Raw genomic sequence first — 23,068 nt, 5'->3', positions numbered from 1 at the left:
AAATGTAAAGGAACTGGGGTCGTGACTTCCATCACACCTGTAGCACTTTTTCTTTGAGTTAGTTTTGGTTTTGGTTTGATGACTTTTCACATGAGAATTAGATTTATATCCATTTGAGGGGGGTTTCTGAAAATTCTTCTGGGTTTTCCTTAACACGAATACCCTGCAGTTCGACTGCATCGCGTTGTGCGGTTTCCATGTCGAACTGCCCAATCTTACCGATGCTTGCTGTTGCCATTGTGATGTAGTACTATGTAGAAACCTATTTAACAGCTTTTCGACATCCTCGTCGCAAGATATGTTGTGTATTTAGGGTTCTAATGCTGCTAATCCATAAGCAATTAATAACAATAAATAAGGACTACTTTTTTAATAATATGAAACACGAGGTACATCATAATACAGTTTGTATTAGTGCGCGGTTAAAGTCAAAGTTCAGATGGTCGAGGTTAGAGTGTATTACAATGATACGGTACTATTGTTATTGCGTATATAACACTATAATCTATCTAAGTACTTACTTTGTCCACGGGCCCTTGAAGTTCTGTCAATATTAATAAAATATTGACAATGTGGAGGAAATGGTATCAACGTATATAAAAAAGAGAAGGCTTCAATTGCATAATAGGCACGAATGTAAACAAAGCTGTTCATTTGTTGCTGAAAGACTCCTGCTTTACTTTTTTTGGTAAAGGAAGCAGTCCTTCGTCAAAAAACACCAAAAAAATAAAACAGGAGTCTTTCACCAAAAAATAAACAGCCGCCTGTGAATGGCATTGGCAAACTCCAACAGATCATCCACAACCTTTCGAGCAGGTACACCATTTGCCAAATCATTTGACCCAATGTGTAACAGTATTATATCCTGACCCGTGAAACGATGACAAGCTTTATACAGCCGATTATGAGGATCGGAATCAACGAGGAGACCCCCGTAACTAAAACAATCTACTGAACAGAGGTCTCCTGGCAATTTCAAGTTAAATGCTATAGCTTCCCGAGACATGTACTGGCCAAGACGCTTAATGATTTGATGTCCCATATAAGGCTACCCTAATTGGGCGCTCCGGAGTGAATGTTTTCACACCTTGCTCGATAGAAAAGGCTGGGATAGACCCGTTTGAAGCTTCCGCCATTTTGTGGGTATCGCCAGAGAACAAGGCACAAGGTCAAGGTTAAATAAGAATGTGGACTTCCTGCGAACATTCCAGTGACTGTGACGAGGCTTGAATCATAGACCGAAAATTTCCCGTAAAATCCTGAAGATTGTATTCCTGAGTTAAATCTACTGATAGGTTCTCAAAGAACCTTTCAAAAACGTAACTGGACAAGATTCTCAACGGTCGTTCAATAGGAATTATGGACCAGAAAAGCAGACCGATATATTTCGAACTACTTACACGCGGTCGAACGACGAGAACGCACGATGTCCAAAAACTACACTACTTACAAAGTGAAAGTACAGGATATATAACGCTCACAGAAAGAATCTTTAAATACTTAACGTTTATCTGTTGAGACTTTAGTAGAACCACTCTCTGCAAATACTCAATCAATGTGATCAACAGAAATTCTTATGAGCGACTTTGCTGCGATGTGTGTGCAGCAAGATACAGAGAGCGAATGAGAAAAGTGCGGGAACATTCTTCTATTTACATTGATAATTCCGAGCTCAAATTAAACAACCAATCAGGGTAAGACATAAATGTATTTATGCCTTTAGCATAATTAGGAAGTCATAAGGAAGCAGTCCTTCGTCAAAAAACACCAAAAAAATAAAACAGGAGTCTTTCACCAAAAAATAAACAGCTTTGTTTTGTCGTTGGAAGCCTTCTCTTATGCATACGTTGACACTATTTTCTCCCCATTGCCCATATTTTATTAATATTGACAGAGCTTCGAGGGCTTGTTATGAATAAATCATTTCATTTCAGGATTATTCATCAAGTATCAAATTTATGACCATAATAATTATTATGAATCTCAGAAAATTTTTTTTTTGAAAATGCTGCTATAAAAGTTTTTCAACCAAAGAAGCTATTTTTTTGTGATGACAAAATATTATGGTCATAACTTTGATGCCTATGGAATAATCCTGAAATGAATAGTGTTATCGTTTTGTTCTGGCCGATATAATATCCCATAAAATATCAAATATGTTCGAAAGAAGTGTTTGACTATTGACTATTTCATACTAGTGCGGTGATTGTTTTTTCTCTGACAAATACAGACAGCTGCCTGTGGGTATATTAATATGCCTGGCAAGCCATTTTATTTATCATTATTTTGAGATTTTATAAAGTATCAATAACTAAAGCAACAATTATAACATTATTATGACATTACAAACATGCTGGTGATTTTTGAGAATTCTTCATTCCCATAGGTGTAAAGAATAAAGAAGGAATCTTGTTTCCCGGACTACTCGGCACTACTCAAATTAATCTGATTTTATTGATCTGAGTTTGCTTGACATCGTAGAGTATTTTGTTAATTACTAAGTAACGTTGGGTTAAAAAGCAGTAATATTAGATTATATTGACTTTTCTAATATTTAGATTTTTAAATGTCGCACATTATGTATTTATTATTTAGGGCATTAAGTAAGATTTAAAATCAATAACTAAAGAAAATAAAGACATTGATTACTGCTGTAAGTTTCACATTTTTCTGAATATATTTGGAGGATTCGATTTAAAAAATGTTTTAAAACCTCGTCGTCTCAAGGTGCGGTAAAATCTCCATTAAAGATAGCTTGCGAGGCAAGGTAACATACGCCCACTGGCAGCTGTCAGAAATGATAAAACAGTCTTTATTGAAGAAATTTTATTAGTTTGAATTCAATTACATATATATATGTCAGTTATTTAAGCTGAGTAATTCCACAAAATTTTTTAAAATCAATATCAATAACCCAAATACAACAAACAATTAAATCACACAGCTCTAATCAAGGGCAAAAAACAACTTTTGACGCGTGTTTACAAAGTCAATAACAAAAAATAACAAAACAAAAGTTCATCAAAAATATCTCAAGTTAGAACTTGTCCGAGATCTTATCAATTCCAATGATCACACCAAGTTTCATCAAAATCGGTTGAAAAATGTAGCGTCTATTGTGCTCACAAACAAATTATGACACGTTTTTCATAAGTCAAGGGCAATAACTCAGAAACCGTTCATAGAAAATGCGTCAAGTTAGAACTTGTCCGGGATCTTATCAATTCCATTGATCACACCAATTTTCATCAAAATCGGTTGAAAACTGTAGCTTCAATTGTGCTCACAAACAAATTTCGAAGCGTTTTACAAAGTCAAGGGCAATAACTCCGAAAGCGTTCATTGAAAATGCCTTAAGTTAGAACTTGTCCGAGATCTTATCAATTCCAATGATCATAACAAGTTTGATCAAATTTGGTTGAAAACTGTAGCTTCTATTGTGCTCAGGAACAAACTTTGACACGTTTTAACAAAGTCAAGGGCAATAACTCAAAAACCATTCATCGAAAATGCTTCAAGTTAGAACTTGTCCAAGATCTTATCAATTCCAATGATCACACCAAGTTTCATCAGAATCGGTTGAAAACTGTAGCTTCAATCCTGCTCACGAACTATTTTTCACAAATTTCGACGCGTTTTAACAAAGTCAAGGGCAATAACTCAAAAACCATTCATCGAAAATGCGTCAAGTTAGAATTTGTCCGAGATCTTATCAATTCCAATGATCACACCAAGTTTCATCAGAATCGGTTGAGAACTGTAGCTTCAATCCAGCTCACGAACTATTTTTAACAAATTTCCAAACGTTTTAACAAAGTCAAGGGCAATAACTCAAAATCCATTCATCGCAAATGCGTCAAGTTAGAACTTGTCCGATATCTTATCAATTCCAATGATTATGCCAAGTTTCATCAGAATCGCATGAAAACTGTAGCTTCAATCCTGCTCACGAACTATTTTCAACAAATTTCGACGCGTTTTAACAAAGTCAAGGGCAATAACTCAAAAACCGTTCATCGAAAATGCGTCAAGTTAGAACTTGTCCGAGATCTTATCAATTCCAATGATCACACCAAGTTTCATCAGAATCGGTTGAAAACTGTAGCTTCAATCCTGCTCACAAACTATTTTTAACAAATTTCGACGCGTTTTAACAAAGTCAAGGGCAATAACTCAAAAACCGTTCATCGAAAATGCGTCAAGTTAGAACTTGTCCGAGATCTTATCAATTCCAATGATCACACCAAGTTTCATCAGAATCGGTTGAAAACTTTACCTTCAATCCTGCTCACGAACTATTTTCAACAAATTTCGACGCGTTTTAACAAAGTCAAGAGCAATAACTCAAAAACCGTTCATCGAAAATGCGTCAAGTCAGAACTTGTCCGAGATCTTGAATTCCAATAATCATACCAAGTTTCAACAGAATCGGATGAAAACTGTAGCTTCAATCCTGCTCACGAACAATTTTGTAACTAATTTCAAGGCGTTCTAAGTCAAGGGCAATATCTCAAAAAGCGTTCATCGAAAATATGTCAAATTCGAACTTGACCGAGATCTTATCAATCTAAAGCATCACACCAAGTTTTATCAAAATCAGATAAAAACTGTAGTCTCTATAGTGCTGACATTAAATGTTGACGGACCGACGGACGGACGGACCGACGGACAGGGGCAACGACAATATACGACGACATATTCATGTGGGCGTCTAAAAAAGTCCTAGTTTTTCTCTACACCAGTTGACAACTTTCAGCTATCAGAGGCTTGAATAGAGGTAGATGTTTCGTTCTACTGGTGGCTATGACGTAACAATCACGAAACTGCAAATTTATGGTTAGATTTTTTTTGTAATAATTGTATACCAAATAATTTACAATATCAAACGCAAAGTGGCATCATGTGACCCAGAAGAGTGAGCATGGCATGCCTCTCTTACGATACCCGCTACATTTACAATGGAGTTCAAATTCTATAAAGTTTTAGAGATATGATAATAAACACTTTTTTTCATTGGAGTCAGACTTAGGTCCATTACAACCAGACTGCAATGTTCTGTCTAACATTCAGCCCATTCAGTGAAACATTCAAGATCATAATGCTTATTGGTTGAAGAATGACCTATTATTACATCCTCCAGGGATATAGCAGGTACAAGTTATAGTATTTGACATAACTCCCCGATTTATTGACACGAAATCTATCGATCACTCAAGAAATAACATTCACATCTAAAGAAATGTAAATCAAAAATACGGTTAAAACATAATAGTGCTCTAAAGAAGCACGAATGGAGTGTTTATTAATAAAAGGCATTGGATGCAGTAAATTTCAATGGCCAATGATCTGAAGTAGTAACAGATATGAAACAATGATATTAGATTTTACGATTTAAAAGTATGTGAAAGTTTTGAATATTGTCCATAAATACAGGGGAGATAATACCGCTGTATTTCCAGAAAAGATATTTCCAATTTTATAACATTTGAATCCGTGTGAGACGGTGTCATTTCTTAAATATTTCATCTGATCAAATAGTTCATCTTAGTCTGTCTCAGCCCATCGACGACTAATATAATCACATTGGAAAATGTGGACTAATCTTAAGGGATATGGAATCGCAAAAAAAGGGTTATTTTACTTGCAAATAGCGATGCGATACCGCTTAAATTGATCCCTGCATGTTAAAAAGCTTTGACCATAACAGGAAAAAACCATTTCTCTGTTTATGGTGATGGACTGTTCCCTTAACCAAGATAATATAATTTCCATCTAAATCTAATTTCTCAAATAATTCATTCCAAAGTTGTTTTCTTCTATATCCGGGATAACTGAAATCTATGTAATTGTGACAAATAGGTGAACAAGTATTTTAAAATTCTAAACTTACCGATGGATCATTGATTAAAACCCACTAACATTATAGCCCATATAAAAATCAATGTCAGGCCCACTCTTGCACAAAATTGATATTGGGATAGTCCATTGTGACATGGTGGATTTGAACGATGGTGTGACCAACTTACTATCCTTGTTGGAAAGTGGGTTGCGCTATTATTGCATTGATTAGGGGAATCTTCCTGAAAGAATTCCATAATTCTAAACAATGAAATCTTGATTAAGATCAAGGTAGGGTAATATAAAACTTTAAGACTATTTTGCTCGAAAATTTCAAGACAAGATGCAAAGCACTTAGAGAATATTGAAAGAAGGATAACAAAGATTTGCGTAATTGTATTCTCTTTTGCTCCTATACGAGTATTATGGGTAGAAATGACGGCTATTAAGTTTCGTGGACATTCTGGCCTACAGTAATCAATATTATGCTCTATTGTTGTTCTTCTCCAAGCACAACCAGAAAAAAGTATATCAACAATATTTTTGATACGGGCAATATTTTTTCTATGGTTAATATTTTATAAAAAAAGATTGTTTGAAGACAACTAGTATCGATTGTATATTGGAATTTTAACCTTTTTTTTTTTATTTAGTTTAAAGGGGACTATAGATACATTGATTCGTTATTGACATTCAGACAACTTCCTTAGGTTGACGTGGACTAAAATAATACAGATGATCAAATTGGATTGCCGATACGACAAGATTTCATGTATGTGCGTAATATAATGCAATATAATAAGAAATTGGAACATATCTAATATATCCATGTTAACATATGTCAGAATAAATCCATGCGATAGAATGTTACATTAAAACGCTTTCTGTGCTTTCGTAACAATGTTGCAACCTTTATTTCCTAATAATGAACATCTTTACTTCTCAATATTACTAGAAACTCATTTTAAGTAATTGACCACAATATAAACCTACTGACCAATACGCGATGGTAATGTATTCACCTCTCAAACCTTTCACAAAATTAACTAGTGCCAACCAGGGTCTCCAGGGACTAGGTTATTGCTTTCTTACCCAATGCTTATGGTGTGTGCATGTGCTGGGAAAAGAAATATATGTCTCAGACATTCGAGTAATTTGGAAGTTTTGCAGAAATTTGTTGCAGAAATCGGGTATAAGATAGCTATTTATGAATGTGTGTTTTGAAATTTTAAATTGAAATGAAAGTAATGTCTCTGTAAAGTAACCCTGATATAGAAATCGAACATAATAATGAAATGATATGGAGTTTTACGTCTTTCTTTTCATGCTCTATGTCAACTCGGCTTTTTAAAGCTTACTGTAATAAGGCTAAGAAGTATACAAATCCATCACCAAACACAAAAGCAGACCATGCTTACTCTTTTCTTCTGGTTTGAGAAGTCCACTACTGTATACAATTATTTTTCCCAAATTTGTCTTGTGTTGGACGAAATTTTTGGTTGACGGAATTGTTTTGTTTGTATTGTTTGTACGAATTCTTAATAATGTATTGTCTCCACTGTTACAGTACAAACAAAGAGTGGTTGTAACAAAAATATATAGTTGCAATTACGAAAACACAGGCGGAGATGAAAATTCCGAAAATCGAAGGCACAATTAATTAATAATAAAAATTATTACATAATTATAAAATAGAAATAGAATAAAATATGGGAGCTGGAGGTTGTAGTTTCCTATGAATAAATTAAAAATACGTATATTAATATTAATTCTAATGAGTTATGGCTAAAATATCATTCCAATTCTTGTTGCGATTAAAAGCAATAACTAATCTTTAAGAAAGAGTATCGTTGGAGTTCCCTGTTCAGTTCTTTGATAATTTGGTGTGGCTTGACAAGTTGTTTTAAGTGTTTAGTTTATCTCTCAAGTGTCAATTAAATTAACCAATATAAACACAATAATGTATGAAGGACATAGAAAAAGACATCAGATATTGATGATAATTACAAGAAATACCATCAAATATTTATTAGAATGAAAAGATATACCTCCTATTTATAACTGATCATATTAAAGGAATATTACTTACAAGAATAAACATCCAATTCAATTTCTCAACAATATCAATAATAAATGGAGTAATTGGATTGTATAGGTATTGTGGTGCATGGTTATGACACCAGGGTAGGTTTACTACACTCTAATTTGTCAAGTATGAACATATGAATTTAATGTGCTTTGCAAGGGGTAATATTCTTTTAAATACAATAGTGAACAAATAATAATAATAATAATAATAATAATTTCAAACAAACCACCATATTATATAAAACGTGTGCATATCTAATTAATAAAGTGTGGTTTTATTTAAATTCCGTAAGTTAAAACTTCCTCACGTATTGTATCGGGTGAGGCACAGATACATAGCCGAGTACATTTGTAAAACAAAAATTGAACATAGAACTGATCAAGCTAAAAGTTATGTTTTGTCTACATGGTTTTACAAATGCTAAATCTGAGGATAGAAAGTCACAATATACAAATTTGATGACCATGACGACATTATCAACTCTGCACCCGACAAAAACTGAATTTTTTTTTTCCTGAGTACAAAGTTTTATAAGAGATACTGTCTTATAGAAGCACTGGCTTAGGCCACAGAGTGTTATACTACTAGTTAAGAAGTAAACCATGGGAAAAATTCAATGTGAAATAAAAGCACCTGCTATCTTTTACATCCCTGGAACTACTTCAGACAACTTGTTTAAATTAAGCATATTAAATATATGCAACGGGTTAGCCAGAGGAGGCTTTCAAACATTTAAGAAATAAAATTTAATTAATTACTGTTGTATGCTGTTTCAATGTAGCCAGCCGATACATCCCACTAGTGATCATTTTTTAAAGAATAAGGATGAACTTAAAGATGGTGCTGTATGGTAGTGTAGTAATCTACAATGAAAGTGGTTGAATGGATCTGGAACATTTTTTAAGTGGAACAAACATTTTGGTAAAATTGACAATCAAGAGCCATGTTCTTACAATAATCGTGTTCATTATTCTCACAGAAGAAGCCACCAACTATGCCAGGTCAGGTTGTGAATGGTTTTGCTAAATGTAGTATTTGGCCAAGCTCGCGAGAATAGCTTAACTTTAAACAACTAATTGATTGATAATGTACCCATCAAGGCAAACCACGAAGTTGGGGTCGCAGAAGAAACTGTACAGACCACATCCAAGGAATCCCCATTGGTTTTTAGAGTAGCAGCCTGGAGCATATGTTTAGAAGTCTTGCCGGTGCAAATAATCTTAACTATTTCTAAACAAGCAATATGAAATAATGGTGGAAAAATAGTAAATGTCTTGGTGGGTTTTCTAATAATGAACATCGTTAAAGATTAACAAACAACAAAGAAAGGATTAGATGATGGCTAAAGTACCACGGTCTATTTATATGACGAGCGTTAGAGTTCGAGATGTTAATTGTTTTAAAATTCAAGGCAACAAACAGGCCCAAGTAAAACAATAGAAGGCTTAGTCCTAGATCCTGTTTAATCGGAGCTGAACTTTGGTGAAATCATTTCTGTCACCGAGATCGTCCAACCAAAACAGAGAGCTTTCGAAATTGGTATGATTGCGTCTACCATTTGGATTTGCTCTAGAGCAATTAGCCTTATTCATAAACCAAAATCCACCTTTAAATCTGTTAGGACAATCGTTGCCAGAAATGTCGTTGTCATATGTAGAGAATGGTCGGCCTTCTAAGCTGTTTGGTGCAACTGTTAATGAATTTCCAATAGGATCAACTGGAGCACCGTAGTAAGATCCAGCCGAAAATTTGTAGCCAGTATCATGATCACTAAGACTAAAATAATTAAAGTAGCCTTGCCATCCACGATAACCATATTGGAAGTTGACTTGGAGAGCAATTGCTGGGTAATTCTGTAGTATATTATACACGTGTTTTAATCCTAGCCAATATTCGCCGTGTATGTATCCAAATCCATTGACATAATCAATCCAATTTCTGTTGAAGTCAACTGGATCACAAAGAGATTCTCGTAACTGAAAGAGAGTTATTCCACCATAGTCGAAATTACACTTAGCCTCGATGATTTCCCCTTTAGAAGTTGGTTGAATGTAAGAAATAAGACTGGCTTTTCGAGCAACATTCCTATGATGACCGTCACTACAATCTGGAAGATAATGAAATTTTGTACATGTACTTGCATGTCTAGAGAAAAACTCACCTAGTTTATGAGCATTCGTATGGAGAGGGCATGTCAACGGGCCTGTGCTGTACTGGTAGTATCACAGTTCAATTGCAACATCTGTTGCTTTATGATCATACTTGGATCATTCACTTGGCGTGGATTTGGTATGGTGACGGCAGAAGATGGAGCTTGTATCCACACCTTACACTGCAGATATGCTGGTTTTATGTCTTCACCTAGTGTTTGAAGCCGAGCTCTTTCTTGGAGTTGTGGTATCTCTCTCAACGATACTCATCGATTGTTAATTTGTTTGGTTTTCTTGAATCCAGATTCAAGGATTTTTCAGTATAATTTATCATATGTCGTGATAGTTCCTCTACACCAAACTCTTCCAGTGGGGAGAGATCCATGGAAATTTGAGAGTAGAAAAGGAATGTAATGTGGTGCATGTAGAAAACTGTAGCTGGTACTGGCACACAGATTGTAGCACTCACAAGCAACCAAGAAGAAGCCGATGACACAATCATGTTCCATATATTATTGATAATGGTGTAACACAGGGTTCAACCGGTCTGGGTTGACTCATCTAACACGGTGTCTTTGTCAACCTCATCTTCCACTTCAAGAACCTGGCAATTATAAAAGCTTGGTAACCGGAAAAGCAATAAAACTGTATCGGTTCTTCTGGTAGTTGATCAACTGGATAATGTACGGAAGCAGCCATTGATCTCTCGCTTCTGGAAGAGTTTGGTATTGGTGAACTGTGCACAGATGATAAGTACTGGTGAAGAATTTCCTGTGTCTCGATTAAAGAAGATCGACTATTCCACTTTCAATAAATATCGAAGCAGTACCACAGCAGCATACTTGCAGTGTAAGATGAAGATACAAACTGGAGTCAACAAACTAGATCCACGCAACAATGATCATAAAGCAACAGATGTTGCAATTACACTACTACAAATACTCCACATCTTGGTATGCTTACCAGGACGGGAACGTGTAAAGGAATCGACATAATCTACATAATTAAACTAAAATATGGACATTGTGCAATATTATAACTGTTAATATCACAACTGGCCCAGAACTGTAATGTGTACCACGCTGAAATCAGTTTTTGGCAAATATCTTAAAAATTGTTGAAATGACCACTCCGGACATTTTGAGTGGTCACACAACCTCGTCCAACAGTTTGAAGTACAATACTGGTGGGTCGTAGTATACTTAAAAATGAACCATTTCACCTATTTCGCCATCAGTGGCAAACGTGTTACCAACAAAAAATTATTCAATGACATTCCATATAATGATTTTTTGGAGATTTTAGCTCTGTATATCCAAATCCATAAAACAACACCGTGAGTTACTAAATGTATTTTTTTCTAAATAGATACACGATAGTAAAACAACCTGTGATTTGATAAAGGTGACGATTTCAGGTGTAAAGTTGGGTCTCTTCATTTTGTACTTGTCTTGTTAAAATAATTACCATTTCGACATTTGGCTTTGTTCCAAACTCCTTGATGATGAACCATAAGGCAAATTCGCGGCAATTTGCTCCATTTATGTTCGACCGTCAAATGATATGTGCTAGTTTCATTTAGCCGATTGTGTTTTACGAGGTTTTATAGTCAGGTTATAGAGCGACCATTTGAAATATTCATGAATTATTTAAGGAATGACATGAAAAATGTTCAGGTCATTCCTTATAATTAAATCAACTCGAATACGTGTTTAAATGTTTATCTAAAATAACAACAAACTAAGGAACAAAATTGACAAATAAATACCATAACTTCAATGAACTGATACTAACAATAGAGACGTCCTGAGAACAGCCCATCAGCAATAAGTAGGTCACCTGTTTATAGTCTACTGCCTACTGCTTGAAAGTTGACGGAGCGACCACATTTAAAGTTCAATTATTGAAAGACGAGTTCGAAATAAGTCCAGTCATGATTTTGTTGATATTTGGAGAGTGCACATTCGAATTTGGAAAACACCGTAATCATTCAGTGAAGTGTCGATTTCGGCTCTGGTGACGTTCGAAGAACTAATTAAACTCAATGATAAAAGTAGTCCGTTAAGGGGCGGAGCATATATTTACATTCTGTTTGCACAGATATAAACCGAATGCACGTGACCGCTGTTATCCAATCAAATTGCGTGATACCGTGTAAACTGAATCGTGATTTAATTATAATATTTTAATCGTAGATTCACAATCACAATCTTTAGATTTAAGCAAATTGGCGCCATAAAATGTTAATTCAAATTGTATCGTTTCTCTTGAATTTATTTGAGGCATTATATATCACAAATAACGGACGTCATTGAGGAAAAGGAACAATCTCAGCATCACATACAAAAATACACTATGTTGGATATGCAACTGATTTGAAAGTATATAAAACTAATTATAAATGTTTCGTTTTTGATCGAAGCAACTTTCAACTTTCAAACTAAAACATTTTCTGCAAAGGTCATAACCGATGTATTTAAAAATTAATAGTCTAACCAAGAGAATTAATATTACCTTGTATAATTTGTTGACACGCGTCACCATAGTAACCAATCGGACATCTTGGACAATTTACATTGTTGCACAGAGATTTCTGAAATATAAGTAATAAATATACTGATTCTTCTGTTCTATTCTGTTCTGTTTTGTTCTGTTCCGTAGTTTGTTATATTTGATAATAGACATGTATCTTAAAACATTCTACTTTCTTACCCGCACTTTTTCTGGGGTTCTGTTTCAATTGTATATTGTTTACTGGAAATTTAAAGGACAACCATGGTTTAAAACTCGGTGTCTTGCCAGTGATTATTTATTATCCGTAGCCAAGGACACGATAATTTCAACCAAACAAACAAGGTATGACCGGAATTGTCATCCTGTTAAAGTAAGTAAAATAAGCAAACCGGTCCAAAGTGCTGATTTGTTTTATCGAAGAAAACTAGTAAAAAATAAATTAAATACTTACCAATCTGTAACAAACTTTATCTCCAATATTTTCATGATGGAAACAATTTTCACCAGACTCAAACATCAAACATATTTTAGTTTTTCTATCAAACATGATCCTTCTACAATCTGTAGTTGTTGAACATTCGAGGAAACAGTGGTAGATTGAGGAACTGAATTGTGTCTTTAAAAGGTTATAGTACTCTGTATTCTGACAGGTAATTCTTTCCAAATATACGGATGTTCGTTCGAAGTAAGTTTCTTGAAAATGGTGTGCAGAAATTGGTAGCAAAAAGTGGAAAAACACTTTGATGTAATACAAGGTAAGTTCCATTTCCCCTTGACTGGTGTGGTAAATTGCTTACAACGATCCAGGCACACAGCTTTTAAAAATATCATTAAAATTATATATCAATATCTTATCGCAATGATTTACAAACTAAAGATGAACTCCCCGTTTTCTATCAAACACAACAGTTCCTTAATCAATCATTATCAGACGACCCAAACAATTGCTAACTTAGTTGTTTGATTTTCCTATATATGTACACTGAGCAAATAAAGAAGTGCTGCAAAAAATACAGAAAGTCGTGAACCATGTATTTATTCAAACGTTAATAATACAAAAGATAATTGTCCGAAAGCAACCATAGTCTATGCCTGTATTTTTGAAAATACAAGTGCATGTTTCTGGCTGATGCAGGTTTCATCACATACCATAATGCTTGGTACTTCCTACGGGTCTCATTCAAACACACCAGTAAAACTTTCACATCTCCTTCGCCACACTCGTACTCTGACAACTGCAGTGGAAATGTACTGACTCTTATCTAAGAACACGTGGATCCTCCACTTCTGATGCCACCAGTGTTGTCGCTGGATGGCCCACTGAAGACGTTGCTGGCGTTTATGAGGAGTGGCCATTGGACCCTGCATGGACAACGAACAGAGAAACCAGAGACGATTTTTTGTCGGCATTGATGGGTTGCGTGACGAGCTGTCTGTGCTCCTGTTATGGGGATGTTTTCGCAGAATGAGGCGATCTGGTCTTGGTGTTGTAACCCAGGGACGACCACTACGAATCTCAAGACTTTTAATGGTTCTTACACGAAAGTTAAAAGTCAAAGTCAAAATCGACAAACTAAAGAGCTATGGTATTTTTCCACGAATGAAAAGATTTGCTTCTGCAAAAGAAGATTGACAATTGATCGAAATAATTCGCGAATGAATGACTTCTGAAAACAAGTGGCCGACGACTAAACAAAAGAGTTAAGCCCCCTGCTATTTCACATTACAGGGAAAAAATCCCACCTGAAATTTTCTGAAAAGTTTAGTGACTATTTATGACAAATTATATCAGCACTTTTTAATAAGTTTCACATCGATCGTTTAAATCTACGATTACATGTGAACGTAGACTTAAACTCAAAACGTGATTACATGTGTTCGTATAAGATGATTCAGCAAAACCTTCAATGTACAAAAGGGGGGAGAAAAGTCCCTAACTGACCCAGCACCGCTCGGTTTCCTTTATATATATTTTTTTCTCTCTTTTTAGCACTCAGATATTGTGTCTGCTTAAAACGATCTCATATATACAAGCGATAGCAAGACACACAGTACATTTCTCCAGAGAAGAGTTTATTATTTTCCAGGGTTACCCGACTTCACAACTGGGACGTTACGGGCTATTGTTGTTAGTGATCCTATGTAGTAGCTAGAAGGATCCCAGGGGGGTTAGAGGCCCTGAGATCCCAACTCTAAGACATAGGATTGTTACCTGCTATTGTTGTTAGTAGGTTAGAACCTAAAAAGGGTGAGTTTTGTAAAGAAAATATTTCACTATAGTAAATGGCAGTTTTGCGGAATCGTCGTACGTACACACGTAATCACGTTTTAAATTTGAGTTACACTACGTTACACATGTAATCGTAGCTTAAAGGTTGCGACGTACTCTGAAAGTCGTGCATATGAACTTTGTTTTGTTTATGAAAAAGAAAGGCGGGGACAGTCTTAAGCTGCGATTACATATGCCTAATCCTTTCTCTCTCGAAAATAATACAATTTAGTCAATATCTTAATCTTAACAATATCTTAATCTACTGTGATATTAAAGCTAAGGAAGTCGTTTCTATGTTGGATTTTAATAACTGTAGATATCTTAATGCGATACGAAATAAATATTGTACTGAAAGATTGTTACGAGTAACCGCTAATCCCCAGAACGTCAATGATTTAACATACCCCAGTATCCTTACGTCCTACAGACTTTTACTGCTTACTTTAATTTTGTTTATATCAAGATGATTTCAATGTGATTCAACCAATGAAATGCTCTTTTCAGTCAAGGGTTTGCAACTAAAGAGGTGGAATACTCTAGCCGAAAGGGTAGACATGATCTGCCTTGCTAGAAAACAGGATGACCAATGTAACCATGTTACCTCAAGTGTTTATTATTATTACTTGTCGCCAAAGATGTTTACTACTTATCTTAACGGAGGTTCCGTTATTAATAATGATTTAAAATCTTTGACATTTTAAAGACATTGTCTCTTTTTTTTCCTGTAAATTAATTCCAGTCAGTCTCAATTTTATTAGAAAAAAGGAATAATAATAGAGAAGATAAAATGGTAAAAAGCGATACATCGATATGATTAGATATCATGTGTTCTATAAATTCTATTGTATTTTGGGATAGTTTCCAATAATCTGCTGACGTGAGTCTTATATTCTACATCGATATATCTAAACAGGTTATCACAGATCTTGTAGTCAATACAAATTGTGAAATCATACCGTCGGTTACAACGCGATACATGATAAATTCTCATGCGAGTCAGAGCCAAATTTCGGAAACCCGCATGACTGTGGACACTTTAGAATCTACTCCATCTACTAGCAATTACAAATCGATTTGCTGGGCTCACGAAATCCGCTAAGAAATGTCAACACTCCCCACCTGCCAACATCAAAACTACATCACCTCTAATCATCCCCGTCCTCCCTTTACCTCAGTCACCAATAACACCAGCCAATAACCAGCAAGGAACATCTAAATCTAAACACCCCAAGAAATAGTTGGTATCAGACGACGCCTTAGATATGGACACCAACCACGCCGCAACGACCATGAAATCCTAAAACCCATTCCTGTCATGGGTTCATCCAATATCTCTCGTGTACCTGAAATAGACCTCAACACTCAAGCCGAATCATACCCTAGAGTCCGTATCCGACATATTTTTAACATTCTATTTAAAGCTGACTCGACAGACGTACCAAAGAAAGTTATATTCCATGTAGGCATCAACAATAGACAGGAGACAGGTGAGATAATCTACAAACAGATTTTAGAACTTTTAAACCTAGCCAATTTCCAGCAGCTACCATCTATGCCACCCAGATACCCTATTCCACCAGCCAACAGAGAGTTGAACCCCATGCGAATCTTCGTCGTCATAATAATCTCATCTACCATAAGCATTTACCTGTAGCCACTAACATCCCAATTTACAACAAGACAACTAAGTTCAATATATTTGTTTGGTGACCCGGGACTACACATACAAAATACATAAAATGAACATAAACAGTAGAAAGAAGAAACTGGTGTTGACTTGACTAAATCGGTACAGAGAGATCAAGATTCAATGGAATGGTCGAGGTTTGCTCCGATCACGTCCACTGGATAGACAATGGTATCATTGATATTTGCGCTGAAATGTATGTAGAAGTATCCCTGTTACCTTTGGAATCCGAGGAGAACAATTTAACCAATTTTGAACGCGAGGCATTACAGAAATTGAAAAATGATGACAGCATCATTATCCTTAAAAGTGACAAAGGCAGTTGTTGTGTCATACAGGATCGCACTGATCGCACTATATTTTCGAATTAGATAAACAATTGAGGAATCGAAATCATCATCGCGTACTAGATAGACCAATTTCATGGAAACAGCCATAAAAATCGACGATATTTTGTATAACATTAGTAACAAAATAGTTTTTTTCTGACGCGCAGTACGACTATCTTTCAGCAAAACCAAATGCACATCAACGTCATATATATTCCTTACCAAAAATCCACAAGAATTCCGAAACTGAATGGACTGAATGTTGTGAATAAAATCCCGAAAGGCAGACCCATTATTTCTGATTGTGCCAACGAGTCATACCAAGTTTCATTATTGATCATTTTTTATTACTTTTGGCATGTAAACATCCACCTTATCTTAAAGATACTACAGACTTTATAAAAAAAATAAAAAAAATTGAATATTCCACCAAATGCATTTCATATATATCCTTAGATGTTTAGAGTATGTATACCAACATTGATAACAATTTTGGTTTAGACGCCGTCTGTAAAGCTTTTATTAGAAATCCTTCCGAAGAAAGACCTGATTTTAGAACTCCTTGAAATATGTTTAACGCGTAATGACTTTACTTTTAATGGAAAAACGTGCCTTAAAATTTCTGGAACAGCTATGGGCAAACGATTTTCTCCAAGCTATGCTAATGTCTTTATCACGTCATTACAACTTCAGCAGGAACAAGAACTCCCCACTCCCCCCCCACCCCTCCTTTACCTATTGGATTTGGCTCAAAACAATGTGGTGGTTCTACGTGTCGTACCTGCGTACATGTACCTATTTCTCACTTCTTTAAAAACAATAAATCCGGAAAACCTTTCTCTTGTTTGACCAACTTTCATGCGGTGACCAAAATCTTATTTACCCAATTTCATGCCACATACAGTATATTGGAGAAACTAAGAACGCGTTGCGAACTCGTTTTAATGGCCATCGCTGTGATATAGTGCATGGCAAAAGTAGACCAATATCCAATCACTTTAATCGACCCGACCATTCCATTGAAGACTTGGTGATCATACCGATTGAAAGGAACCACACGGCTGCCAATGCCTCAAATGTCATTAAACGCCATTATAAGCATCTTCAAGACCAATATCCCCATTTGTATAGCAAGAGACTTGTTCCAGCTTACAGGAGAAATAAAAATCTCAATAATATCCTAGTCCATGGTAGGCTTGTCCCTCAACATTCTTTTAATACACAAACAAGTTAAGATTCGATTTTTTAGCAATTTTCTACCAAATTTGTTTTTGCTTAATTATTAATGTATGCTCATTTTTATAGGTACATATAAAGAGTTTATTCTTCAGATTTCATATAGGATTTATCATCAGTTTTTTTATTAAATATTACAGGAGACTAATTCTTATTTTTCAGAAATTTTTTCTCAAGATGTTACTTATAATAATCGCACTGGCTATTTGCACCGTCACGATGCGTGTTCTCTATGGCTGCTAACAACAGTACGGATAAGATAGTTTTGGAGTTTTTTTTAAAGCGTGTAGCCATTTTGATTGGCAAGAATGATATTAAGTGACTTTTTTAGGGCTAGGTAGGGATGCTCATATGTTTTTAATGCCAATTTTTGTACCGTCGCGGTGCGAATAGCCACGGCCTATAATAATATATTGGAAGCAATTGTGATAAATGGAACATTGTCAAATTATTATGGTAAAAAAAGGTAGTAGGTAAGTGTATGCCTAATGTAAGATAATAATTTCTAATATAGTACTGAAAAAAGATAAGGTCAAAGTGAGTTTGATCTACATCATATTTATTTAATTCCAATCAATGGTTATTAAATCTTATACTCATACAAATAAACTTTTATATAAGGTGAGTTTTTACATCTGATATAATAAAATATTCAATAATTATTTTAAGTTATTGATTTGTTTCTTCTGATTGTTTGATTATTTGCCCGTAATCTCAATTCTTAGTACATTTATATTAATCATGGTAACATGTAGACCGAAACATCTGCCTCTATTCTAGTCTCTGATAGCTATTTTGAAAGTTGTCGGTGATTTCCACACCTCCGAAGGTGTATGGACTTTTAATCCTATTTATTTAAATTGGGTCCGAAAACCCAAATACATTCGGAAAGGAGTCTTTGAATGGCATTTAGCAATTGTGAGTACGATTAGAGTTTGCCCATCACTTCTTCTCATTATGTGCCTGAGGACGACGGGAGAAACACGTCGAAACGTTGCATAAAACTTTAACCAGTGATTGTTGTTCCATAAAGCTGTGTCTCTAAACATTCGGAAAGATTGATGTGTTTGTATTTCAGTCATACACTCATTACCCCCTTAAACAATTTATTTCACATCTGTGGTACCATGATTAAATGGCTTGGCTTGTCAAAAGAAAAACGAAATGCTAACGAAACCTGACCAAATGACCACATACATGATGTAGTTAGTAATAACCAGAATAACTTGACACCGGCAAGATGGATGTTTGTATTCATTTTGGTGTTCAATAATAATGATGTTTATTTGAAGATTGATATAGTCTTAAGGATGATGACAGTCTTTATAGAGTAATTTCCCATTATATGTTTTGTCAAGTGTTTTTAGTGTGGAGTAGGTTCTATTGAATAGCATTTAAAGGTGTATTCTCCTTTTTGTAAAAAAAAATCCCCTTTTTGTAAAACATTTTCATTAGCAAATATTTCGTAAACTATTTATTGCTTTCAAAAAATATTGACTTGTAAATACAATACAATACTTAGAACAACTTGAGCCTTGTAGCATCAATAATTTTTAGAAATATGACCAAAGACAAGTACCTTATTTTTTGCAATTTTTCTAGATGATAAATTTTCAGGATAAGAACACTAACACATGGTTTCTGAAGAATGTTTATACTATAATTCTTCAATTTTTTTTCGAGACTAAATGATCAATTATGATTATACAAAAACATTTTTCAAAATTTCGGAAAATGGTCGGAAATGACCCAAAAATCAGAATTTCAGCACTATGTTTAACAAAAACTTGCAAATTTGTAATTCAACATCATTTGTACCATCAATATCTTTATTTTGTACCTTTGCCTATAAGCAAATTCCTAGCTGCAATCTTGAAAAAGCAAAATATCGTAAAAATTCAGTTACATTTTTTTATCCGATTGTTTTTAAACTTATTTTAAAAGTAAGAAAAATGCCAGGTCCTCTATAAGACTTTTTTTGAATTTCGACTTTCTCTTTGCTCAATTTCCTGTCAAAGGTTTATTTTACCAGACCACATTTCATGTAGTGATAACTTTTGATCACGAGCTTCCATAACCATCTTTCTACTTTGGCATCTCCTAACCAGATTGTCATCTGTGATCTTTTTATTTTGGTACATTACCTTTTGGTTCTCAGGAAAGGTCAATTTTACTTCAAAGATGAGGATTTTAGATAGAAGATAGTAAGTATAAAACACTATTCTTACACTTATTGTTTCAACCCAAATAATGTAATATTAAATAATTTTGTGACAAAAAAAATCATGACCTATAAATTTGCCTAAGTCACGTTGACCCAATCTTAAATAACCACAGTATTCTCCTATCATACTGACATAGCTCTCATCTATGAGTTAGATAAAAGTGTTATTAATAGTTTTCATGCTAAATTAAGATTATTTGTATGTCCTAAAGCCATGCCGTGCCTTATAACAGTTAACAAAAACTTTTTTTTTAGAGATGTGCAATACTATTTATCTACATAGAAGAAGAAACGAATTTGCCATTTTCATTTACAAACAATTTCACGTATGTACATATTTTCGTTATAGGTTCAGAGGAAAGTTACGATTCTTCTAATAGCAATCCTTGCTCATAGTATTCTTCAGTAGCAGTTACTTCCAACACAAAAAACAATGTCAACGTTATTGTAGAAGAAGTTAAAACTATTGATCCTTCTCTTAGTTTGATCAATCTAACCTCAACTCAAACGACTGACTACAGCATACAACCCTCTTCATACAGAGAAAACAACCAAGAACAACTTGAAACCATTAAAAAACTGTATCCAAAGCAAAAAATCATTGAAGACAAACTTCTACCTCATTTTTAATCACTGTTTACAATTTTACACTGCTTAACATGACCACACACAATGGGTATTGCTTTATACGGGATGAATTAGAGGGAGATCTTTCTAGTGAAGTTGTTACTTTCATTCAGTTTCAGCATTTTCAAACCTTCTTGAAGAATAATCCACAAGTCAAGGAATTAATCATTTTGAGTGATGGTTGTTCTTACCAAAACAAAAACACTACTTTAGTTAATGCTTAGCTTCAACTCTCAATTGAAACCGGGATCCGTGCATTCCACAATTGAAAGGAATATGAAAAGTGATATTTATACACCCAGGGATCTTATCATTGTGATGCAAACAGCGAGAAAGAAGCCTGTCTCTATATTGTATTTTCAGATTTCAAGAAACTGAAAGAAAGTCGTTTTAACAGTATTAGACCGGGGAGACAATAAATAATCTGTGTGAACTCATTATTGGTGAAGGTGTGATATATTATAAACTCTTCCAAAACTCTAACGACTGGGAAGTATTACCCACCAGAATTGCATCTGAAGATTCTCCAATGCAATGGATGCCAATATTTGAGATCGAAAGGCCTATAACAAAGAGAAAATTTGAGGATCTTCAATACATGAAAAAGGTCATGCCTACTCAAGTTCATTCATTCTTCGACCAGTTAATTGTTAATTAAAATGTTAATCGGTAATATATTTTGAAGTTTCTGAAACACAATAGTATCATCGAAATCTTATTTTTACAACTCAAAAAATGAGCTCCTAAACTTTGTTTCAGTATTTCTGTTTAAATTTATTTTAAAAATGTGTTTAATAAATAATGTTATATGTTTCAATCCTGTTTCCTTCTGCATTACGACTCTTTGGATGATTTAAAATTCAAATAATGTTACCAAACAATTTTTCCTGAAATGACATAGATGGTGTTGAGTTAACATCAATTCCATTTCATGTACATTTGGTGTTAAGGTGTATTGAGACGAGGTCACAGAGCAATAGATAAGTCTATTGATTATGTGAAAATTAGTTAGTCATTAGTATGATTTTAGTTGAAAAGACACACACACAAACATACACTGCATGTTATATAATATACTGTATATAGCCATGGCACCAGTCCTGAAATAAGTATTCCCTGAAATCTAACTTAGAAATCGATAAATCTATTGATATAACATGATACATTTATATGAAGAAATATCAGCTCCTAGGATGAATGGGCATCGTTCAATGGTTCAAGTCTACCTTGAAAGAGAAAATTGCTAAGATTTTGATTTCTTTTATAAGCTACAACCAAACGTTTTGTGTATACATGGGAAAACTTGTTCTGAAATTCCGAGTAATGGCGTTTGACTATTATGGAGGCTTTGGTAGCTGTAGAAACAAATGTAGTTATAAAGGGTATTATCTGGTTATCGTGTTGAATGTTGAGTCCATTTGGCCTCACAGTCTGTAGTTGGTCGTTCCAGTAACTTTCGCGTTGTAGACGTCTAAGCTTAGGTTTGATGCTAGGTGATGTAGAAACTTCTATAGGCATGATGAGAAGGTCATCAATGGAATGATCAGGAAGGTTGAAGTGATTCGCAATTGGTCTATCCTTGCCATGCACTATATCATAGCGATGGCCACTGAATCGCGTTTGAAGCGCGTTTTGAGTCTCGCCAACATATTGTACATCGCATTTTTACAAGAAATTAGGTATATGATATTCTGATCTCCGCAAGAAATTAGGCCAGTCATCGCAAACAATTACCCGTTCTTGAATGTGCTCGTAGGAACTTATTAATCGATTAAACCCAGTAATATCAACCTAAGAAATATTTGGTTTCATAACATTTGTCGTCTATTGCCCAAGTTAAAATGAGTTACGCAATTGTGTTATCATATTCTGAGTTTAAAAGGGGTGATAATAAACATTTACACCAAGTTTTGTCAAAATCCGTTAAGAATTGTGCATTTTGGAGTATTTACGAGGTAAAAATTGAATGCGTTTACAAGAACAAGGGCAATAATTCATACATGTTAATTTAAATATGTATGATTATGAGAACTCAATTTTGATTGGACCAATTGAACTAATCAGCGTTAACTACACATATTTCCGACCGGAAGAGACGGTAG

At 34.6% G+C, this 23,068-nt stretch overlaps 1 protein-coding gene across 1 annotated transcript; it reads right to left on the bottom strand.

Annotated features, from left to right (window-relative positions):
• Positions 1-9,378: 9,378 nt before the first annotated feature.
• LOTGIDRAFT_229246 (hypothetical protein) lies at positions 9,379-13,138 on the bottom strand (the record flags this gene model as incomplete). The annotated part of the gene is made up of 3 exons (XM_009063759.1): positions 9,379-10,034; positions 12,592-12,670; positions 13,043-13,138. 3 exons carry the CDS (start codon positions 13,136-13,138, stop codon positions 9,379-9,381), a joined length of 831 nt encoding a protein of 276 aa, XP_009062007.1.
• Positions 13,139-23,068: the final 9,930 nt, after the last annotated feature.

The sequence above is a fragment of the Lottia gigantea genome, assembly GCF_000327385.1.
Source record: "Lottia gigantea unplaced genomic scaffold LOTGIsca_6, whole genome shotgun sequence".
Classification (NCBI taxonomy): Eukaryota; Metazoa; Mollusca; class Gastropoda; family Lottiidae; genus Lottia; species Lottia gigantea.
Note: the sequence above shows the minus strand (reverse complement) of the source record. Positions and strands in the feature narration are given on the sequence as shown.